Genomic DNA, 23,716 nt, shown 5'->3' with positions numbered 1-23,716 from the left:
TTGAACAGAACGGGGCATTTTGAGCATGCTCATAATAATGGCTGAATTCTAAATTTTCTCCTTAATTAAATAATAAAACGCGATGCCCGATGCCTTAACGGGGGCTTTAACAATTATTATTTAACAGCCTTAACCGCTAGATTAAATATAACTGCAGTTGAGAACTCACCATAACAAATTACGTACATGCACCACATTTGCTTTGAAATGTTGGCCCAGCGCTACTAGACGAGGGCACTAAGAAAACACATAGCATAAAGCGATGAATCAATAGCCGAGACCAGAATCTTCATTTACCGCATTTAGTTTGTATTCACAGACAAATTTGGCGAACAGTTTTAATTTATTACGTCGCGTTTTAAAAAGATAATTGCGGTTGGATTTTATACGGTTCTCGCGAACGTTTGTCTTGTGAATGAAACAGTGCTACAGGAATATTAGCGCGATAATGAAAATTAGTATGGCAATTTGTAAGCACCAAAAACTTTGTACACAAATCTGGGAATGAACGTCAATTTTATATTGCTCGATGTATAAGTGATTGATATTGAAATGATGACAGCGTAATCATACGCCTAACCCTTTGAATGATGTCTCAAGAACGGGCAAATGGCTGCGTGGTCTGTGAGCAGTTATTTTTTTTTCCTGAATTGAGTTATGCGGGCCACAATATTGGCAGCCAAAACTGCAACTGCCATCCACGCCTGATGAGGCAAAGAACGCGTGCTATGAGAAAATCGCAGCGCATTGCATCACGCAAGACTAGTGCTTTGACTTGGCTGAATTCACAGCAGTGATTTGTTTCTGCCTTTACTGGGATAAGTCTACTTTCCTTCTTCGAGAAACAAATAGCGCTAAACAGACACGAATTGAAAGGAGAGAGGGTTACTCGGAACTGACGTTTCTCATTCAGGAGGTTTTTTCCCCCTCTTACATGTGCATATATTGAAGCCTTCTGAAAAGCTTCAAACGCAAGCAGCGCCTTGTCCTATCGCCGGCCTTGAGTTCGTGCCTGTGAAGCGCTATTGTTTCTCAGAGATCTATCTGCAGAGATGTATGCGTGTATGTACGAGCTCAACTTTCTGCCTTGTTGTATTTGCCTTCTTGTCTGCTGACGTCTTTGTCTCACTCTGCAGTTGTTCCACTAACACCTTAAATTCCCCTCGAGTTTCCAGGCAAAGCTTTATAATACGTTCTGCACAACATCATGTAATCCACTGCCTTGTCAAAACTTCCGTGTGTAACATGGAATCCTGTGCGTGAAAGAATATTTAAATAGGAAATTAGGGAACGCTTGTTCCATACCTATGAATGATCGACTTCAAGCACGCCCGATGTTAAGTGTCAAAGGGGGGGGGGGTGCATCTTTCAGGAATGATTGTTTTTGTTCTACAACGTTACATGAAGACTTACCACATCGTTCACCTGGGATGCATCATCTCGGCTTTGGCACTTATCACCTCTGCCTTCGCCTCGACTATCTTCTTGATGACCGTGACCTTCGGAATTATTTCTGGTAAGGAAAAGTGCGAGCTACATGCGATTACTTGGTGCTGGAGAAGATCCTGCAGATAATCACGCTGCTTTGTTGGCCGTTACGTTGCAGACCTAACAGCGGCTTTCCCATATCTGAAAACCTATTTGCCGTTAATTGGACTGAAAGATTACAGCTTGCATTGAAAACGTATACATGGGAAAAGTAACACGCCACTTATTAAATAACATAATTCTTTAGCCCACCTTGTACTTGTCTCTCAGTGGCGTCGTAGTTAGGGCGTTAGTAGCGCAGCGAAATAACGCAACGATAATATTCGACCTCTATTCTGCCTTCTCCCTGATTTTCGCCACTGCAGGGTCATTGGACAGATATACGGGTGTCCTAACTAACTTGAGCCAATGCCTAAAAAATGAAATATTAGGAGATGAGAGGGAAACCAGTTGCATATTACATCTTACAGATCTGCACAAGCATTGTGCATACCTTGTGCTTTACGTAACCCCACAAAAAGCAGTCCAGGGGTGTCATGCCAAGTGACCTTCCCGGCATATTCACGGGCCCTAGCAGTCCTATCCCCTTGTGCGGAAACGCGGCGTCGAACCAGGTCTTGGAGCTGCTGTTTGCGGGGGCGCCATCCCGCTGAAGCCATACATCAGTAACCCCGGCGAGTGGTAGATCCGAAAGGTAGTCGTCAACGGATCCGTTGAGGATGCCAATGACGTTGCGCTTTGCTGTCAGCGTCTGGTCGAAAAGCACAGGCCCGAGCAAACCACCGTCGAAAATCCCACACTAAACACTGAACAAACATTGGTGCTGGTGCTGTATATGCGAAACCCACTCAGGATTTGACTCGCTCCAAAAGTGAGCATTGTGTATGTTTACCAGTACATTTCGCGAAAGACTCGCCTCGTCATTCGACGCCACTTTGGTCAGAAAATTCAGGTCGTCTTCCATCTCTATGAAAATCTTGTTGCCAAAGCCAGTCCTGATTTGAAAGTCTCGTGGCACCAGATTTTTTTGCAGTTGTAGATATGGTACGGGTGCAGGTGGTTCTTCCGCAGTCCGCCACACTGATGACTTAGAAACTTCGGTATCCCGACTCACAAGGACGCTTGCTTGGGAATCCAAAGAAAACAGCGACAAAATGTTCATCTAAACGTCCTAACCAAGAACAGGTGCACTGTGTCGTGTCCGCCTAAAACTGCCCGTCCATCACAGGCTTTCCTAGGTACAGAGCACGGTCGCGTGACTTCACCGGCTACCTGGGTGCTATTGTAGTGCATCTAGAGCGCACCTTCTGTTCCTATGAGTTGCTCCGATAGCCACAATCATGACTGCTTTCCTTTCATTCGTAAACGGCATGTCTGCGATGCGAGAAACTATCCTCCAAAGCTTCATCTTACATGTGAGGCGTCACAAAAAGCAGGTGACAAACTTTGCCTGGCCACTGCTTCCAGCGTTGCAAATTCTCCCCAGGAAGCTATAACATCGCCGCCAACAAAAATCATACATTCCATTTCTCTTTTGCTTCTTAGTGACGGAGTAACCTCGCCATGTCAGTATATTGCCAGGTTGTTACTGTATTCTCATCGCAAAAGCGCGGCACGCTCGTTGCAGCTTGCGCCAACTGGCTGACGTGGGTGAAGAAACATCGCCAACATATTGGCCTACCGCTACATCGGGACCGTCGAGTCTCGGCCGCAGGCGATTTCGTTCGCTCAGACCAGGGTTCAGAGCAGCACGATCGTGGCGCACGAACGTGCTAGTCACGAGGTATTTTTTTTTGCATTTCGGGGGCTTTCTCTGCAGCTGGGGAAAAAGATGCGCGTGAGGCTTTCCTTATCCCAAATAACTGAATGGGGGTTTCTGACAGTGCTCTCCAACTTTGCCAATATATTTTATTGTGTCGATTCAATATTTAATTATTTAGGTAGATAGCCTTAATTACTAATTAGTTAATCGAAAAAAAAATATCAATGCGGTCCGCAAGGTGGTTGCCAGCAATATACAACTAATTTCCCTCGCCTGGTTCTAACATTTTATTTTTTAGCTCTTGGCTCAAGTTACCTAGTACATCCGTACCCTGGCCGTTGACCTTCTTCTGAAATTGTATACAGGGACGGAATCAGCCAGTGGGAGCAGAGCTAGCATCGATTAGCAAGGCTGCTAATGATCCATTAAAAAATCTTTGTACACGAAGGAATGTTGCTCTGTTAGGCGCGTCGTAAAGTTACAGCAAGTTTAATAAAGCTAAGCGTCGTTGTGCGGAATACAAGAAAACAGCCCAGTTATTCACCTGTTTTGAAAAAGGCCGAAGTTTTACGTGTTCATGATACTTGTGTGTGTGCTCTACAGGCCAAGATGACTCAGTCATCAGGGAGGCTAGGCGTATATTAAGTAGTGTCGATCTCTTACATTGATCTGGGTGATAAAACTATTTGATTATGCATATTGAAACGAACACACTATCATATTAAGCTTGGTACCGACCGTATCGGATATACGCAGCGTGGTCACCCCTGGCGGCGTAAAAAGCTCTTCAACAGCGTTACACACACGTGTCAGCAACAGAAGGAAAGTATCCAGAGACAGAGGTCATTGGAGGTTATTGGATGCAGCAAACCTATACTCCTCTCTGATTGTTGACAGTGGCGCAGCTTTATACACCTTACGACAGGCTTGTAAGAAGAATATATGAGCAAAATGAATTTAAGGTATGCGGTAAATACATTATACCTGCTCAAATGTATGCCTTGCATAAGGTGGGACTTATTTGGAGCAGCGTTATCACGGGAACAGGGTCAACAACAGCCCGAGATCAGTTAGTCCAGCCAAGAGCGTGCACCAGGCGATGGCCATGCGGCTCGCGAGTATGCCCGTCGTCTTCTTTACACTGATAGAACTCGGAAGTTCAAATCATGGGTTGGTTCCCGTTTTACTTTTGAGCACCCTGGCTAATCGTGTTACAGCGATAAAGTGGGTGATTGCCTTGAAATAAGCAGTATAATACACCTTGAGCTGCTATGCTCCGCATTGGCAGTTAAAACATGCGGTAACGTTTTCACTACAGCTGGACGCTGGCGTCGTATCATGAGAGGTGGGATGGCAAAGGAGAAGACATAGTGTACTCCATCTAGCTCCTTATCGCAGTGAAGTGAAAGCTGTGTAAGTGACGTGAAGGCTTGAGAAAGTAGGAATTTTTCGAAAATCGCAAAAACTCCTTGCTCCTTCCTCTTTGAACCCTTCCAATACATGGGGATAAACATACCCAGCTTTCCTGGACGTTAGCCATCAGCGCCGTATATTGTGCGCTGGTAGTAAACACCGCTAAATTCATAACTGAGTGGATTTATTTTAAGTTCGTAATTTTTAGAAAGGTCGAGAATATGGCGATATTCTGCACGAGAAAGGTGAATATGACGGCCCAATCTTCATCCTCGCTACTAACTGTCAGCTATAAAATGCTTCGTGAGCTCACGCCAAGTTCTGACGGCCATAAAAAATCATTTAGATGCACCGAAGAATCGAAAATCTGCTTGCCGATAGATCTGACTGCCATTTATGGATGTAGTTTCAAATGAGCTAATAATCCTTGGCTGACTGGCGCTTACGAGTATGAAGCAGGACAGAATGTGTGTTTCGGGTTCAGCACAACAAAGGTATCTTTTGGGCTAATTCATAGCAATCCCGACATTGAAAGTTGAGATGAAGACCAGAGACAACACAACTGCACAAGATGAGGACTACTCGCTTCTAAGTTTATTTATTCAAAACCTTTTTCGGCCAACAACCCGCCTTCGCAGTCACAGCTGAGTGTTTCTTCGGCCTTCACTTTGCGTGTATTTCACGTTGTTCTGGAAGTACGTCGTCCGCAAGCCATTGCTACCCTATAGGACATGAGGGGGCACTCTTGCCCTCCACTTCGAAATGTAGCCAGCAGCTGGGCCCTGATCGTGCCCTGGAGCCCACCATGATAACAGCGCAGCTGAAAAAAGCTGGAGACAGTGATCTGCGCGGCGAGGAGCCTGCCAAGCGGTCAACATAACGGACGAGCAACAGGACAGTGACACGTCATGCCTCGAGTTCGTCGAGCACCGGCACGCTCACCGACCCGCCTTTACGAAGGCTCATCAGTTTGAAGCCTTCGTCTTCCACTTCGGCCATGTCGGCGATGCCTTCAGCGCCGACATGGCCGAAGTGGAAGACCAAGGCTCCAAACTGATGAGTCACCATAAAGGCGGGTCGGTGAGCGTGCCGGTGCTCGACGAGCTGGGACCTCCCTCGCTCGCTGAAGAGAATTAAGAACTCAGAGAACAACTCTGACAGCAGAGTTTATAAATTGCAGAGTTATGCCAACGATTACAACAGTACTTCACAGGAGAGAACCGCCTACAAAGGCTTCGGTCCCCCCTGCTCCAAACACCCAAGCAGCTAGCACATACCCATGCAATCTATTCCTTCCACTCTGTCACCTCCTCTCACGCGCTGCGTCACCTGCTCGCAACCTCCCAATTAAGCGCAAGGACCATGCTGGAAATGACTCCCACAACTCGGTAGACACAGTTGCGCTCACCCACCTAACCTCGAGAATTCAAACCCTCGAACAAAGCATGAAGGCCCTGCGCACTGATACTACAGAATTCATGGCAAGCATTGCAGGCCGGCTGATTGCTCTCGAGCCACGTCAAGGCGCACATGAAGCCGCTCTGGCTCAAATCCAGCCCCACATCCCAGGAGCATTCATCACCCAGCCAAACGGCCCAAATCTCATAGACCCTTCAGTCTGCCCCCAGCATAGCTGCACAATGTAGCTGTATTCTAGTGTGCCAGTGGAACTACAGGAGCTTCCGAGCGAAGCGCAACAACCTGCAACTTAAACTCGAAAACCTCTCAGCAGATGATATCCCTATCGTTATAGCGTTTATGGGGTCTAATAGGGGGGAGATAAATACGTTCTGCCCGCTTAAGCGCGGCTGACCAAGTTCAAAGCCGCGCGGACCCCACCCCGTGGTCGCGAGCGCTACCGAGCGCACGGCTACCACGGCGGGCCTTGCTCTGCGGGAACAAAGGAATGACACACTGGCTGACACAAATAAGGCATTTATTGCTATAACAACAATAACGCCAGCTAGCAACAAAATACACTGAGGAATCGAGGATGCCCGACTCACCAGCACGGTTACGAGCGAACGTTCACCCACGCTAGGGCAAAGGGAAACTCCGAGGCCAGACGGGACGGGGTGGCGGGAGCGTGTTCCGACACCGTGGTTCCGACCACGACGCGCCCGCGGCGAAGAGCTGAGCGGCTCGCGAAACTTCCGCGAGCTTCCTGGTCCCAAAGAGAAGAGAGCCCGTCGCTCCCCGTGAGCGCGCATCAAAAGGCCATCCGTGGCGCTGGTGTCGCTGCGACGCAAGCGCCCTCCCCTGTTAGTTAAAGTAACCAAACTTAGAAGAGTGCGTTTCGGGGGAGCTAACTAAAGTTGGAGTGCATAGCGGGAAAGCGAACCACAGGGGATGAACGAGTGCGTCCCCACACATTACAATAAACTCTCTATAATGTCAAGCTGCGAAACTACAAGCTCTTCAGTGAACCAGCGTGCTGCCACGAAAGCGAGTAGCGACGTTGTTTCACCGTAACTTTACAGCAGTTGAGCACGCTTTACAGCTTGATGACCTAGACGGCCCTCCTAGTAGAAGTCTTACCATGAGCACGAAATGGCAGCAGCCTCTTCATACTAAACGTACAGAGCCTGCCAAAAGGCCCTCCGGCACCTCTCATTGCAGCAGTGCGTAAAATCTGCTCACTGCATAAACATCTATGTTACCCAATCGCTACAAGGTGCCCATCGAGAACACTCTTTAACAACAAACCGCAAGCTACCCGGCCACTCCTCTTGCGATTTGAGGAGGTGTGCGAAAATTTGGGCGTACTAGACAGACTGCCAAGCATTGCTAGAAGACGAGATCCACTGCCGCTATGGTACAATTTCCCTGCAATCTGTGGTTGCCCTGTTGCAGAGTTCCGTAAAAAAACAAATTCCACAAGAGTGGATAACACAAGATTTTCTTACTCAGGAGGAAAAGTACAGTACTTTCACAACTTTTTATACAGATGGTTCAAAAACTAATGGCTACTTTAGAAGCGCAGTGGTATAAGAGAATTGGAATAAAATATTAAGGCTTCCACAGTGCAGCCATCTTCACTGCCCAATGTTAGGCCATCTGTGTAGCCGCAGAAAAAATAGTAAACAAGAACCTCGCGAACAGTATTATTTACACAGACTCGCTAAGTGTCCTTACAGCCCTTAACTATAGAAATGCAATCACTTCGCTGCTTGGCGGCATCATACACGACATAACAGCAGCCATGGCTCACTGACAAAACATAAGGCTCTGCTGGGTACCAGTTCATGTCGGCATAAAATGCAACGAAAGAGCAGATTTTTTTCGCTGCCCAAGCTCGTGGCAAGGAAATTAAATTGTAAATATGACGTATAAAGTCTGCATAAACTTAGTTCATCTTAAAGCAAGATAAAAATAGCAATCCGCTTGGAACAACGAAATGAATAATAAGCTACACTTGTTAAAGCCAGTTTTACGATAAAGGAAGTCATGTGTCCACCAGGAACGTTTCAAGGAGTTCATTATCTGCCGTCTCCGTTAGGTCACACATGCCTTACACACAGCTTTCTGCTGATGAAACAAGACAAACCAGTTTGTACATGTGGAGATGAGCTTACAGTTAATAACATTTTATTTTCATGCTTGAGACTCGAAAAACTAAGGAGAAAGTGCTTGTCTCTCTTTTATAATCAATCCATTCCTGTTCACCCAGCGCGGCCTATAGTTGATAATCCAATTGTGGACACATCTTGAGTTTTTCGATTTTTAACAGAAGCAGGATCTCTCATCGAGATATAAATCATGACCCAGTGCTTCACCTGATATCCCTCAGCCACTTTCTCATTCGTGAGAAAAAAAGCTAAGGTTTTTATTTGATTGGTTAGGAGCCTCTACATCCTTGCCCAGCCAAGGACAGCCGCTGAGGCTTCCTGAACTTTTTAAAGGTTTTACTATTAGCCATTCTTATATCTCTTTTTCTCTGTCATTACTAAGTAGTTAAACTTTTTAGGCCCACTACACCACCAGTCAATTTCCCTATTGTTACTAAATCCCGCCGAAAACATTTGCTATACCTTGTGTTTGGCGCATGATGGCCTTAGCTGCCTATGTGCATTAAACCAACACAACACACGCGCATTTTCTGTCTTGTCTTTGGCGATTACGTTGTGAAAGTTGATGCTGAATGCGACTGTGCAGGCAGACTCTTTACCAAAAAAGGCTCTGTATAACCGTATTTGTGAGTAGGGCTTGTTCCGTCCAATTCTGCCGGCTCTTTTCTTTACCTGCCCTTTTGAAATTTGTGGCGCCTTCGAACCTACACTCAACCCTCTAAAATATGGGGACAGTGAAGAAAAAGAGCATAATCGTCATCGCCGTCAGGACTTTCCGTTCATTTTGGAGCGAAAGCTCCATTGCTAGGGTACAAACCTTGAAGGTCGTGTTACGGCGCAGATATGACCTTGGAGCGGCCCCCATTAGTAACAAAGACAGAGGAAAATTTTGGCGTAGGTGGGAATCGAAAGCGGTCCTCCGCCATGCGAGACGGGCATGAAGACGGGGACGTTTCTAGTGCGTCACGACTTTTTTTACTGGTTCCCCGCCAGGAGTATTCGTCTCTTAGAAGTGAATGAGGACGCGTCCAAGGAAAGTATCTTCCAAATATGTACTGAGGCGTGCATTAATAATTGAATTATGAGTATGTAAATTACAGATCTCCCAATTAAGCTAGTAGCGAAGTACGTTTCTGGCAAATTTCCTTCGTGCATGGCGTGCAGTCGTAGCGCCATCATGCGGCAGCCTCTAAAACCTCAGCACGCAGTGTACGGCGATGGTCCAGCAGATGGCGCGCATCTAATGAATGCACTGATGTCTGAGAGTTATGTACTGAGGGGTTCATGAATAATTTAATTATAAGCGTGTAAATTACAGATATTCAAACCCGACCTTTCGCTACAATTAACCAGGTTCAGCCGAGTTTAACCACAGCCGAATTTTTTCTCGCCATGCGCTCTGATCTATGACGGAAACAGTCGCAAATAGCAGACTATATAATACAATAGCTGCAATAATTTTAACTTACGTGAACCTCAGTGACTCTGAAGATTTATTCCGATGACTGCATATAATCTACTCTATTGTTCGGCACACGTTTTAGCGGCGCTGCGGCTCTCCATACTCGTTAAATGGCTGCAGTGTCGGAGTGCTGAGTGCGATTTTGATCCTATCAGTTTAAGCCGCGACGGCTCAATTGCGATGCGGCTGCCGAGCTTTCAGTATATAGAATAAAGAAAAACATCGACAACACTTCTCTGTGTTCTCCTGTATCTACGTCTCGCCTAAGGCGCCGTATGTTAAGCATGGGTGTCAAAGTACTACTCTGAGAGAATGGGCAGATGCCTGGAGGCAAGCAAAGCGTTGCTGAGAATTTGGGAATAATGTGCACATGATTTCATTTCTTTGCAGGTCTCGGGAACGGCCTACTTCTAACATCAGCCGTCATATACCTTTTGCTTTTCTTCGAGAAATACCGTTCCATAGCATGCTCGCTAACGTTCACCGCTATGGGACTCAGTTATATAGTTGGCCCGTTTGCGGTTACCAGCCTTATCAACACTTACGGACTCGATGGAGCAATGCTTGTCTCCGGTGGTATACTCATGAACTCGATCCCGATCATCTTACTGGCCAAATATCCTTCCGCCTTCCTGCAGATCAAATCTGATCACAACGAACACGTCGCATCAAACTCCGAAGGTGCTACAAGCTACGGTGCCATCAAACAAAGGTAAATCAGAGCGATACTGTCATGGTCATTATCAATTTTGTTATCTAAGTCCGCTGTAGCCCAGGCCCACTCAGAAAAATCTCCAGTTAACAGGACCTACCACTGTCTTAAAAGGCTTCCGAATGTGATAACAGCACTTGTAAGAAAAGAACAGTAGCACAACCAAGACGAACACAAGAGAGGACCACACAGGACTAGCGCTAATCCTGTGTTAGCGCTAGTCCTGTGTGGTCCTCTCTTGTGTTCGTCTTGGTTGCGCTACTGTTCTTTTCTTACAACATTCACCATCTAGCCCAACAAAAAGTTCTTCTAAAATAACAGCACTTACACCTGTGAAGCACTCGACTATAGTTCACCTTACGGGGAACAGTGCAACAAAGGCGGGACACACACACAGAAGACAAGCGCTGACTAGCAACTGATTTTATTGAAAGACAGAACGTGGAATATATGCAGGAAAAAATAACAAAAAACGTTTACGTCGGACAAACAGGGTGTTGCCTGAACAAGCGGCTCGTGGAGCATGAGCATGCAAGAAAAAACGACCCCCGCTGCCATGTTGCAGTCCACTGTGCCAAATGCAAGTGCAACCATGAAAGGGAACACGAAAGACGGTTTGAAGAAAGGCTGGTTCCTGACACAAAATTTTGTTGCAAAAAATGCAAGTGCGCCCCTGTCTACCAAAAGACAGCAGTGCTTTTTCGCCACAAGGACAAGGTGCCACGCAAAGTCATGGAAGCGTATTTTATCCACAATCAGGGAGCAAAGTGCGTCAGCCACCCTTCCGTGACATTGATTGACAAAGAAATCGACTATCTTGCCTCCCACATAGCATAGTTTCATTTGACTAGGTTTTTTGTTATTTTTTGCTGCATATATTCGACGTTCTGTCTTTCAATAAAATTGGTTGCTAGTCAACGCTTGGCTTCTGTGTGTGTGTGTCCCACTTTTCTTGCGCTGTTCCCCATAAGATGAATACTTACCAACTCGCCCAAATTTCAGCTTTACTCGACTATAGTTTATAATTTATTAGCAGTCAGCTCTGTCACTCTAAGAGGCAACTGCTTATCTTTACTGTTCATTTCACGCACAAGTCCAAGACCGTGAACTCCAGGAGATAAAATTGCAACACGCTTATTATAACACAAATCCGCATGCCAATAAACGGTTTCCAACTTGTGCAAGTGTACATCAAAGTTGAATAACGCTGACCGCAGACCTCAAAGCGACTGTTTTCCTTCTTGTTTTCCCCTTTGCTCTTAGGACATCCTTCAGTGCTCTTTCTCCTTATTCCTCACGCCCATGTGGTGCTCCAGTTATGGGGTGTACTTTGGCTGTTGGGCTACCGCACCTTGTTTGGTGTTTCTGCGTCTTCATTGCTGCTTCTCTGGCCTGCACTAGAGCTGATCTTTGTTTAATCACTCACGTGAAAGCTGCATTACATCGGTACTCAAAAAGTGGCTGCACACCAGCAAATGCCCTCATTCTTACAATCGCACAGTGGAATTTGTCTTGCTAGTCTCATTAACGGCCGCTACCGCATCGCTGTCGTCCTGTAATAGCAACGCTGCTGTATCTACATTTTCTAATACATATTTGTTAGTATACTGCATGCCCCAGTCCAAACAGCTGTCTCCAAAATGAAAATTAGGTAACACTGCTTTTACATGACCAGCAGCAGGCGCTAACCTACTTGCCCTTATACCAGTAGCTTTTCGAGTAATCGTTCCACTTGAGTTTGCACAATGTTCTTACCGAGGTTAAAAAGAGGGAAGGAAAAAGAAAAGCAGCGCTCACGTTGCACTTCTTGCACGTTTCTTTCTTGTCCTGGTCTGTCCAAGCGCTATTGTATAAGTGATGGAAAAACATTACGCCTAAAAAATACCGGTAATATTTATCCGGCAGTTGTCTGACAAATATCGGATACGAGAGACATAAAGCGAAGAGCCATTTAAGCGGAGTCCAAAAGGCTAATTTCCGTCAAAACCAGCCGACAGTATATCAGATAACTATCGGGTGGCAAAAATGTAATGTACCTTTGCAGATTGCTAGCAAAGCACGCCCCAAATTTCGGCCGCGAGCCCGTGTGACGGACTGACGGCAAATGGAACCAGCGACTCAGTCTGTCTTGAAGTTACATCTTAATCAGTGGTTTAGGTGGAACATTACATAGTACGCTCGTTGTTTCCTTATCCTTATTCACTCACTGGCCATTGGTGCTTCAGAGAATTTGTCGTACAACTTGAAGATACAGCAAAGCTTTGCTGTAGGGTAGGAAGTAGACGCCTAGGCGTCTACTTCCTACCCTCACCATCATGCGTTTTAGGGTTGTTGGAATTAGTTGCGATGAAAGCTTGGCTACAGTTTTTTATGCTGCGCTGTGTCTTTGAATTTTGTTTTATCGTGACAAATAAGTGCATTCTAAAAAAATGTGCAATCACGAACAAAAGCGAAAAGAAAAACTTGCACTACGGTTATAGTGTGCAACGCGAATTGAGCGCTAACTGTAGCGTCAGGGGAAAAACATTTTCATTAACACGCCGTGCCACTGCTAGATCCCTAGAGTTTTGGCACGCTGCCAGTAGCGCACCAGATAATGGGAAACCACCTCTCACTAATTAGTGTGGCTCTGCGGCGTCACGCAGCGTTGACAAAATCCTGTTTTACTGACGCAAATCTTTACGGCAGGCGCATGCTTTATAAAAACACACCGTAGTTTATAATTGGAAACATCTCATATGTAGATTAGCCTTACTTTGGTGCCCGCTAATCATGTCTCTGCCATTCCAGATGTGCGCGCAGCGCCCCGAACTCTCTCCACGCGTTTTTCTTCTCTCCGAAACGATAACGTTCCGGCGCACAGGTGACCGGGCTTGTGTTCACTTGTCAGGGTGGACCACATGTGCGGCAATCACTGCCTTCGGTTCTTTGTGAAAAAAATAGAAGAAAGCCACTACAAGGTCACGTTACCGTGGTGTAAAAAGGAACGTTTACAGTGTTTACGTTGAGCTGTGCATGGCGCTGAATTCAGCGATAGCTATTAGACATGCGTCACGCATGGGGGTGCTTGTTTTGGTTCGCGATGCTTGATAATTTACGATGTGCGACACGCGGCTAAGTGATGCCTCTAAGTTTAGCGAATTACGCAGCGCTGCCAATACGTTAATTCTTTGCAGGATGCTGGGCAGTTACATGCTAAAGAAGTATGTAACTATCTCACCTGTCATTAAACGCGAAATCGTTCGGCAGCTGTGTGTCAAGTAACTGCAGATGCACTCTAGGATGGTGGGGACAGCGTTCTAGGAAAAATTGTCGCATTGTTCGCAGTGTGTCATGATATTTAGCGCACGGAAATCATGGAAGAACGCTAACAATATCTTAATCTATAAGAATGGGATGCTAAGAGCTCGGAAAATTGTACACCGATTACTTAACTGTCAATGTGCTCATGAACGTAATTGCTAATATGATTGAGGAACCTTACACTTCAGCCAACCAAAAGACTAAGCTGGCTTATCGAAAGGCTACACGATAATAAGCCATATTCACAGCATTAGTCACGTGGCAGAAAATGCTCAGAATATAATAACCCTCATATTTATCAACGTAATATATGATGAGAAGGCATTTGGTTGAATCGAAATCTCAGCAGCATGCAGGCTTTGCCTAACCAGGGTATGAAAGATGCGTACTGCAAATATAAAGAAAATAATAGAGGCTCCACAGCGGCCATAGTACTCTATGGGGTCAGTGATAAAATAGCAATCAGGAAAGATGTTAGGCAGGGAGTCGTGATCCATGATCCTTGCTCTTCAATTCGCCGCATGTTGACAAGAAGTATTCAAAGAACATGACTGGCAAAGATAGGGATGAAAGTTAATGGACCACACCTTAGCAATGTCCTATTTGCATATGTTGTTTCTTTGATAAGTAGCTCAGGGTTCAAACTGCAGAAGATGACTGAGGACCTAGACAGGCAAATCAAATCAGAACGGTGGTTGAAAAAATTTGCCTGAAAAAAATTAATTTCCAGTAGTGTCGAATGAGAATAACAGATTACAAAAGGCAGCAAAGCAGTCAAAATGGTAAGTGAATCTCACATTTACTTAGGACGGATTGTGACCGCAGACACTGATCAGCAACTTGGGGGCTGACGAAAAGACGAGCTTAAATTGAGGACTCCGAAACGTGCCATGAAAGCATACTGATCGGTGTACTATTATGAGACAAAAATAGAGCAGAGCTGGTCAGAGTTAATGATATCCTGCTTGAAACGAAAACAAAGAAATGGGCTTGGGCATTTGTTCAACATCACCGTCAAGCAGTGCTGCTCACCAAAGTTGAATTGTAACTGCACGTTCGTGCTGATGGAGATGAAGGAGGAAATAACTTTATTTGCTCCAAGAACTGGGTCAGGTGGGGGGGGGGGGGGCGTCGGGTTGAGGAAGAGGAAGACTGTGGGCCCTCAGGCAGCTTTAGGCGACCGAAAGTCTGTGGGCTTCGGCTACACCTATGGCACAGCGCACGATCCGAATTTGGTCTTCCGGCCATGAGCTGCGCAGAGCAGCCTACAATCGCTCCTGTCCCTCAGCCCCCTCAAAGGGGGGGAGTAGGGTTGTTGGGGAAGTTGCAATATACATTAATCAAGTGTGCTCGAGGGCACGAGCAGAGACGACAATGGGGTGAAACGTCACCTGGATGAATTAGGGAATTGTGATAATGGGTCTGCGTAGCGCTTGATTGTAATCGACGCCAAACAACTTGCTCGGCCTGGGACAGGGATTTGTGAGGGGGAGGGTAGCTGAGGCGGGAATTGCGGTGGTGTAAAGTAATTTCGTTGCTGGTGAGCACGCATTCACACGCGCTGCGAAAGGAAGGTAGACCATCCGCTGCCCGGTTAACGAGTGCTCGGACGCATTCATGGGCGGCTGTATTATCGAGGTGTCCACAGTGCGCTGAAACTCATATGATGCTGTTTATGCGTAGGGGAGGTGTGATGAATAGAGGATACGGTAAGCGGGTCCGTGGATTCGGCCCATAGCGAAGCTACTAATCGCTGTTTTTGAGTCTGAGAAAATATATTCAGCCTGAGTGTGTGCAGTTGCCAGAGCAATGGCGGCTTCTTCCGCCTCGATTGGTTGAGCTACCGTTGCGAGGATCGCGCAACAAAGGAGGTTGGGGCATTATCCGAGACTCCCACTGCGAAGGCAGGGCGGTGAGAATATTCTGCCGCATATACATAAGCGGCACGGGTGGAAGGCGGGTAGAGGTTATGAAGCGCCTTTAGTTAGGTCAGTTATGTCAAGTGTCAGCATTGCTTTGGTGATGTGGGAATTCGCGATTTAGAACCTCCTCTTTGAGTTGAAGCATTGCATTCTGGGTGGGCATACCTGACCTGAATGCAAGCATGGTGGGAGGGAAGAGGTAGTTTTGCTCCATGAATCTATTTAGACTATTGAGGATGACATGCTCCGTGAGCTTGCCTGCACATGAAATTAAGGAGATGGGGCTCAGACTGGCTAGGTCGAGTGGTTTGCCTGGCTTTGGAATGAAAGCGACCTTAGCGTATTTCCATTGTGGAGCAAGGTCCCTTGTTCCCGGTGCTGGTTAAGATATTCGGTAAGGATCCTAACTCGAGCCTGCATCCAGGTTGCGTAGAGATCTGTTGGGGACACGATCGGGGCCGGATGCTGAGGTGGTGCTCAGCGGATGGAATACTGCACACACCTCTGCATTCGTTATGGGGCCGTTTAGTTTTGGGTTAGGGACGCCTCCGTGGTCTGATATGGTCTCGGTCGCGTACTGCGGAATGTAGGTTTGAATGTAGGTTCCGCTAGGCGGAGCCGCCATTTTATCATCTTGCTAGTTTCCGCTTTTCTTTTCATCGACCTTTTCTGACCATCTTAAACAGCTGGATGAAGTTTTAACCGTGCACGCGGGGGCTGGCCTTAAACTCAAAAATAAAACCATCTTTGCCTCCAAACTACTTTTCCTCCAAAGTGCTTGGCCACGTCGTCAGCAAGGGTGGTATACGGCCCGACACCGATAAAATTGCGGCTGGTCTTTATTTCCCACGTCCGTCCAGTGCCAATGAGCTTCGCAGTTGCCTTGAGCTGGCACCCTACCTCCATCGCTTCATCCGCAACTTCGCGTCTATCGCATCAAATCTACACAAACTTCTGACTGCCGGATCTAATTTCATCTGATCTGCCGATTAAGAGCAGTATTTGGAGAAGTTAAACAGGTTCTGACGTCCGATACAACGCTCTGCGGTTTTTATGAGTCTGCTTCAACACTTCTGCACACCGATCCAGCTGGCACGGTATTGCAGCTGTGCTTTTGGAGCGGAAAGTTTCGTCAGTCGAAAAGGTTGTTGTCTACGCGAGTCGTAAACTGACTCCAGCCGAGTATAACTATACCATCACCGAACAAGAGTGCCTCGCCGTGGTCTCGGCGGTTCAAAAGTTTCACCTCTATCTGTACGGCCGACACTTCATGATCCTAAGGGACCATCATAATCTGTGCTGGTAGTCCACCTCAAAAAATCTATCCAGGCCGCTCACGCACTGGATTCTGCGCCTCCAAGAATTGAATTTCAATATCACTTAGAAATCTGGCAAACAACATAACGACGCCGACGCTCTTTCCGTTGTCCAACGACTTCGCCGCCACCCCCACTCAAGTCGCCTCCTTCGTCCGCAGGCCGTCCTGAGGATACCCCGTCTCATGTCATGATGGCCACCCCGATTGATTTCGTCTCCCCATCCATGCCCAGAGGTCTCGCCTCCGAACATCAGATCGATACTTACTGCCGAAAGCTCATCGATCACCTCACCTGTGCTATGCAGCCTCAGAACGCGTGACTGCGCCGCCAACTCACCAATTCCACGATACAGTATGGCACGCTGCTCCGGCGCAACTACAACCTTCTCGGCCACTCCTCGGTGCCTGTTCTTTCCCATTCCTTACGCCGTGAGCTGTTGCAAGCGCTCCACAGCGACATTACCACTGGTCGCCTGGGCTTCTAGATTACCTATGATTGCCTTAAAGGCCGTTACTTCTGGCGGGACCCTTCAGCCAGCGTTGCAAAATGCGTCGCCTCCTGTGATCCCTGCCAACGCTGTAAACGGTCAAAATCTTCTTCTCCGGACCTCCTACAAGCTCTTCCTTGCCCATTCACTCCGTTCGAAGTAGTCGGCACCGACCCATACGGACATCTGCCGTTGACACTTGCGGGATATCGCTGGGTAGTCACCGCCGTGGATCACCTCACCAGGTATGCAGAAACTGCTACTCTTACTTCCGCCTCCGCTGCCGAAATCGCCCATTCTTTTCTGTATCCTTTTCTTATGCGTCACGGAGCCCCTCGCGTTCTTCGCAGCTACCGTGCCAAGACTTTTCTCTCCGCCGTCTTGGAGCAAGTTCTTCATGCCTCGATTACCACCCTCAAAATAGCATCTGCTTATCAGCCCCAAGCCATGGGAATCACAAAACGCTTCCGTCGGACCTTTTCCGGCATGCTTTCTATCAATATTTAACCTTACCATACCTCCTGGGACTCCCTGCTCCAATTTGTTACCTTTGCCTACTATACTGCGCTGCAACCAACAACCCGTTACTCTCTCTTTTTCCTTGTTTACGGCCGATCCCCTACCATCGTCATGGAAGCATATTTTATGTTCTGTCCCCGTCGTCTCTTCAGCACGCTCCCACGAATACTATACTTCCAGCATCGCACACTGCCACGAACTTGCGTGACTGAACACGGAAGCTTGCCAGGCCACCCGGAAACGAAGTTATGGCCTTACCCAAAGTGCAGTTTCTTATTCCCCTGGTGGTGAGGACTGGACAGCTCTGCACAGCATAAGTGCAAAACTTATGAGCAGCTATATTCGCTTCTACACAGCGCTTAAACAAATGTCCCCTGTTAATTATCATGTCGCATCCCCTTCACCTTTTACTGATGGTCGCTGCCGTGGCATCGAGATCGTGCACGTGTCCCGCCTCATGCCTCTTGCCCGTCGCCCGTTATCACTCTAACTCGCAACCGCGATGGTCGCTTTCGTCCGAAAGGGGAGGGGGGGAGGGCAATTAGAGTAAGGATTGTGCGTCAGCCTTATCTTTATTTCTCTGTTTCATCATCATCGCCCATCTTCGACTTCATCACAAGACCATTCTTGCGGGTGGCAGTAAAGCCTGCTCCGGGCGTTTTCAGTCTCACAATAGACCTATTTACTTATTAAGGCAGAAGACTTACTTTCACCATTAAGCAAAAATCCGTGTGTGTGTGACACTGAGAGCGTGTGCGTATGTAGGTATGCGTGCCTGTGTGTGCGTGCGTTTGTGTGTGTGTATGTGTATGTGCGCGCGTGTGTGTGCGTGTGTGCGCGTGTGCGCGTGCGCGTGTCTGTGCGTGTGTGTGTGTAGCGACGCTCGATGGTATCCAAAAAATATGGCGTCAACATTCGACATGGCGGATGGCGATTAAATTAATGACTGTCCGTGTGAGGTTGCTCTGGAAGAGCAACCTGTATCAAACAGATTCCACAGGCGGCAGCACCTGCCATCCCAGGGGAGTGGCGCTTCGCTTAACCGCTGGATCACTACGACAGGAGTGGCATGAGGACTCCCAGGGATCAATGAATGTTAATTAGGGAAAGACAAATTCTGCATATATGGTCATTCAGCCATTAGCTGCCGCGTCATACCCTTAATGCAGAGTGCGAGTCGCGGTTGGGCGACGACTGCCTTCACGAAGCAGATCAAAATGGGTGCGGGGGCGTCGCTGCAGCTGATACGTAGAGCCATGCAGACGTGAAATCGCCAACTGCATGGCATCGGGTTACATCATGCCGCAGCGCGCTGCGTCTGCGTTTACAGAGTGAGTGGGCGGGCTTACGCCTTCTCACACGTAAGCACTCTTGAGTGTCTACGCCGACATTTTCTTAAACGCTTTAAATTCGAGCATCTTAGTTGCATCACGAGAGTGTGCGAATTTTCGACATCGTTTTCCAGGTTATGAGCTTAACAGATCCCTGGTAATGCATTGGTTGCGCGACTTTTTATATGGACGGTATGTTCGCTTTAGAAAAGATACACGTTTTGTCCTTTCAAAATATTTCAAAATGATAATTTTATTCGTTAGTTTCCTCAAGGAAAGATATGATGCTCCAATGTTCAAACTGTTTCATGTAAAAGTTTCTACCTCGCCATTAGATATATGGCGGTACATGAGTTCGGCCTGAGTGGGTGTTGGATATGAGCGATGCTGCTTAGATATTAAAAAAGAAAAGTATTCAATGATGTCTCAGCTGAGGATATGAAGTATACTTTTGTTTGATGCACTTGTAAGAAACCTGTTGATCAAAAAACCCCGTAGAATGTTAGGGCGAGTAAGACATTGTAATATTGCGATAGTTATTGCGTTTTAAAATCGTTAATCGCTCTCTAGCAACAGTTCAGTGTCTTAAGCCGTGATTATTTAGACCGCCGTCGGTTTAAGAACATATCTATAAAATTTAAAAGAGGCGACAAATCATCCAAGAAATTCTCTAAAAGTAACACTTCCAAGCAGAGGTCTGTACACGACAGGGAGTATATCCTTTTGCTTCGGTATGCACAGCGCTTCGTATCCGACGCCCACGGGATAAGGATCAGAGGCAATATAGAAGCCGGGATGTTATAAGTATATGGCAACACTGGCGCCTCTATTCCCTTACGATAAATGTTCTGTATCCTTTGCGTCCCAGGCTTTCGTTAACATAAGCATGCCAGTAACAGTACCACGCGACTCCAAGAGAAGCAGCATTTAACGAGCTTTTTACTCATGGATTATTACCTATCTACTCATGATTTATACTGAGCACCATGCGTAATCTTGCAGTCACACGGGCGATTTTGAGTCGTAGATACAACTTTAAACAGAGCTGTACAGTTCTTCAACGATCACTCCTTAACATCCGCTACACTGTCTCCTTTAGGAAGGATTCATTTGCCGAACCTTTAAAATATCACGCCAGCCATTGCCTTAAATGCAATTTCTTTTATCGGGACAAAAAAAAGGAAACAAGTGATAGACGGACAAACAGGCTATCATGACAATTCAAAGAAAGCTGTGTCTGTCCCGTCATGCTCGCCCACTGAAACGCAGAAGTGTCATCACTTCTAAGAAGGGGGGGGGGGGGGGGGGGGGGTAGAGTAGAAAGTTCACGGGGTAATGCGCGCATTCGGACGCCCAGAATCTTCTCTTCGCTCTCAGTGGACTGGGCGCGACAGTGTCTCCTAGGTTACAGGAAACGTATCTTCTCCTTCGCAGTAGGAAGCCAGAGCAACGCTCAGTTCTACTGGAAGCAGACAAGTCGGAAACTCGAGAGGGTGCTTCCTTCAGACAAGCCTTGGAGTTATTCACCATGCCGGCTTTCTACGTTCTCTTAATCACCATCCTGGCTGGGGACTACATATGCGTAGAGTTTACGACGACAATCGTGGACTACGCCATCGACAAAGGAATCGAGCTGAGCGCAGCTAAGCAGCTGATATCCCTCTTCGCTGTGGGCGAGCTAATGGGTCGCATCGCGTTGCCGGCGCTGTCCGACCTGCTGCCCTCTTTCCGTGGCCCTGTTTACGCGTTCAACTTTCTAGTGCTGTGTACAGCCATGACGGCTGTGCCCCACGTCTTCGGCTACCCATTCCTGGCTGCATTGTCAATCGTGCTGGGGGTGTCACAGGGGTACATCCTCTGCATGAAGTACGTGCTGATTGCGTCATATCTGGGCATCGAACGGACGGCAGCCTGCTGCGGTCTGGTTGGCCTCGCCATGGTACTACCGGCTTCACTGAGCCCATGGATAGTAGGTGAGTGCACAAGCACACTGGATACCATCCTTCCCTACCGGTATCATCACAAAGAGCGAATGTTTAATACGATTATGCAGGGAATCCCAGCTAAGCTGAGCTAAGGGCTTAGAGGAGCTAGTACGGGTACGGGAATGAAACTGACTGCACTAGTGACAGTTGCCCAAACACAGTCAAAAGTAGATTGAAAAGCTTACTTGGCGAAAATTTTGGATGGCATACAAAGAGCAGCTCAGTATAGTATGCGCTGTAGTGTATGCACACAGCAAGCGCTAGCCTAGGTGAACGAAAGTTTTCGCATGGAGTGCGTCTTATCCCACACGCCTCGAATTAAAATTACTATCAAGACTTTCTTCTAGAGTTTTCTCCTGACCTAATCTGCTGAACAGTGGGTAGTGAGATGCGGGCTTGCAGTACAAACAAAAGGGAATTATAAAGTAATAAACGGTACGGTTCCAGAGTTTTATTGCTACTGACCTTCACTGTTTCCCTCCCTTCTGCTTCCACATATTTCAGGGCTGTTTAGGGACGCAGCAGGGTCATACGACAACTTCTACCGCATGCTTGGAGTCACCAGCTTAGCTTCTTCTCTTCTTTTCTTCGTCTTTCATATTTTTACAGCACTGCAAAGAAAGGCCGCCCACACCAAAAATCGCTCAAAGCAAAAGACTGGAGAGTCCTGATGCTTGCATTTCTATCAAGTCTACGGCTGCAAGGGCCACGGGACGACAGTGTGTTATGTAGGGAGTATGTTTCATATGGTGCGAGAGTCATATCGTCCTCAGTTTATGTACATATATAGGTGTTCAATAAATCTGCGCGTCTCAACTCTCTCTCTATCAGCCAGCAAGCTGCGGCCTGTGGAGGGCAGAAACACACCATTTGGGAATGAAAGAGCTGTTACACGGGGATGCATGCTGCTGCGTGTCGAGAGTCATAAAAAAAAAGTTAGCTTACAAATGTTAAGCACCGAGTGAAATATCGCATAAACACGCCGTGCAGCTTCTTTTTTCATTGTTAAGACAGAAAAGGCCCCACTAAACCCAACTTCTCTGGTTTCGAATGACGCTTGGACGTGTTTAAACGCAAAGAATCTCTCACAGTAAGATAAGCAACAAAGAATTGGGTCGCCAAACTAAGGTTTTAATGCTGTCTAGAACCAATTGCCACCTAAATCAACCTAGAGCAAATGGAGCTCAAATAAAAGTAGGAAGCAAAAGCGATATCTTTAAATTAATAAATGCATAGGCGCGTGTATTTTTTCAGCAATTAAAAGATTTAATTTTAAGACAACCTTAATGTTAACAAAAGCAATGAATTTTCGCAAAAACAAAATTTTATTTCGCTAACTGTATTGCAACTTGCTTTATCCAGTCACGACGGCCTCCACAGCTACCATGAGTTTGAAAGCCTTGTCTCCTGGCTTGGTTGCAGGCTTCAATACCTCAAGCAACGTTTGTTTTTTGTTCTTTCGTTACCCGCAGGTTTCAGTGAGCAGTTCGTGCCCTGCTGCAGTGAGCTTCAGTTATGGAAGGACCATTCGCTTCGTTTTAAAACTGGTCTCGCCTGTGTCTTTCTTACACGTTCGCTATAAGCTGGCTAGAAGAATGAGAATGGGTGGGACGAATATGGCAGGTTCCTCTAGATAATGAATGGAAGTTTTCCAGTATCTCACAACAAGGAGACACACGAATCATATGTTCACAGAACATTTGATTCGGTTTACGGGGTTTGGCGTCCCAAAGCGACTCAGGCTATGAGCAGGAAAGTGCGCCTCTTTCCTGTTCTGTGTTTCCTTTCTGTTTCGTCCTTTTTTGGCGTACGACATTCTTTCAAGACGATGCACCAACTAACCCGTCAAAAAGTTCTCCTACAGGCTATGAGGTACGCCATCGTGAAGGGCTCCTGAAATTTCGGCCACCTGGGGTTCTTTAATGTGCACTGACATCGCACAGAACACGGGCCTGTAGAGTTTTGTCTCAATCGAAATGCTATCGCCGCGGCCTGGATCGAACTCGCGTCTTTCGGGTCAGTAGTCGGGCGCCATAACCACTGAGCCACCTCCGCTGCTACCGACACTCAGAACACATACGTCCCAATGTTCAAGCTGGCCCCACGAATAGAATCACACCCACTAGCCCGGAAGAATGCCTTTCTGCATTTCGTTACTCAACTGTATGTTTGTTCCACTGCGAGAATTTTGAATCAAATGAGAAGCCTCGTGCGCCAATCATTCACTCTGAACTTGCGGCTGTGTGAAGCGGGAGTGACGAATTGGTAGTGAGGCGCACGGCACCGCTTGAGTGGACGGCGCCATGTCGCCCAACCTTACGTCTTCCGCACCACATGACGGCGACCGCTTTGCACAGTGCGGAACCCCCGAGAGGCTTTCACACAAAGTTGGTCTACTTCCAACTTTTGTACGGCTGTGCGGACAAGCATCTCTTGTGGTTTTC

General features: G+C 47.0%; 1 protein-coding gene across 2 annotated transcripts in view; it reads left to right on the top strand.

Annotated features, from left to right (window-relative positions):
* Window positions 1–23,129, top strand: part of LOC149370083 (monocarboxylate transporter 12-like) — a 28,879-nt gene extending 5,750 nt beyond the window's left edge. The window contains exons 2-5 of one of the 2 annotated variants that reach the window (XM_089559839.1): window positions 1,373–1,516; window positions 10,085–10,406; window positions 20,722–21,260; window positions 21,777–23,129. In XM_089559839.1, coding sequence (XP_089415965.1) covers window positions 1,375–1,516; window positions 10,085–10,406; window positions 20,722–21,260; window positions 21,777–21,943 — 1,170 coding nt within the window. In that variant the 5' untranslated portion in view covers window positions 1,373–1,374 and the 3' untranslated portion in view covers window positions 21,944–23,129. Of the gene's footprint in view, window positions 1–1,195; window positions 1,517–10,084; window positions 10,407–20,721; window positions 21,261–21,776 lie in introns of those variants that run through there. The other variant, XM_089559847.1, reaches the window with a different exon arrangement.
* The last annotated feature ends 587 nt before the right edge of the window (window positions 23,130–23,716 follow it).

Source organism: Amblyomma mixtum, chromosome 1 (assembly GCF_055824585.1).
Source record: "Amblyomma mixtum isolate Tamu chromosome 1, ASM5582458v1, whole genome shotgun sequence".
Taxonomy (NCBI): Eukaryota; Metazoa; Arthropoda; class Arachnida; order Ixodida; family Ixodidae; genus Amblyomma; species Amblyomma mixtum.
The sequence above is the reverse complement of the archived record's forward strand: the minus strand, read 5'-3'. Positions and strand labels throughout refer to the sequence as shown.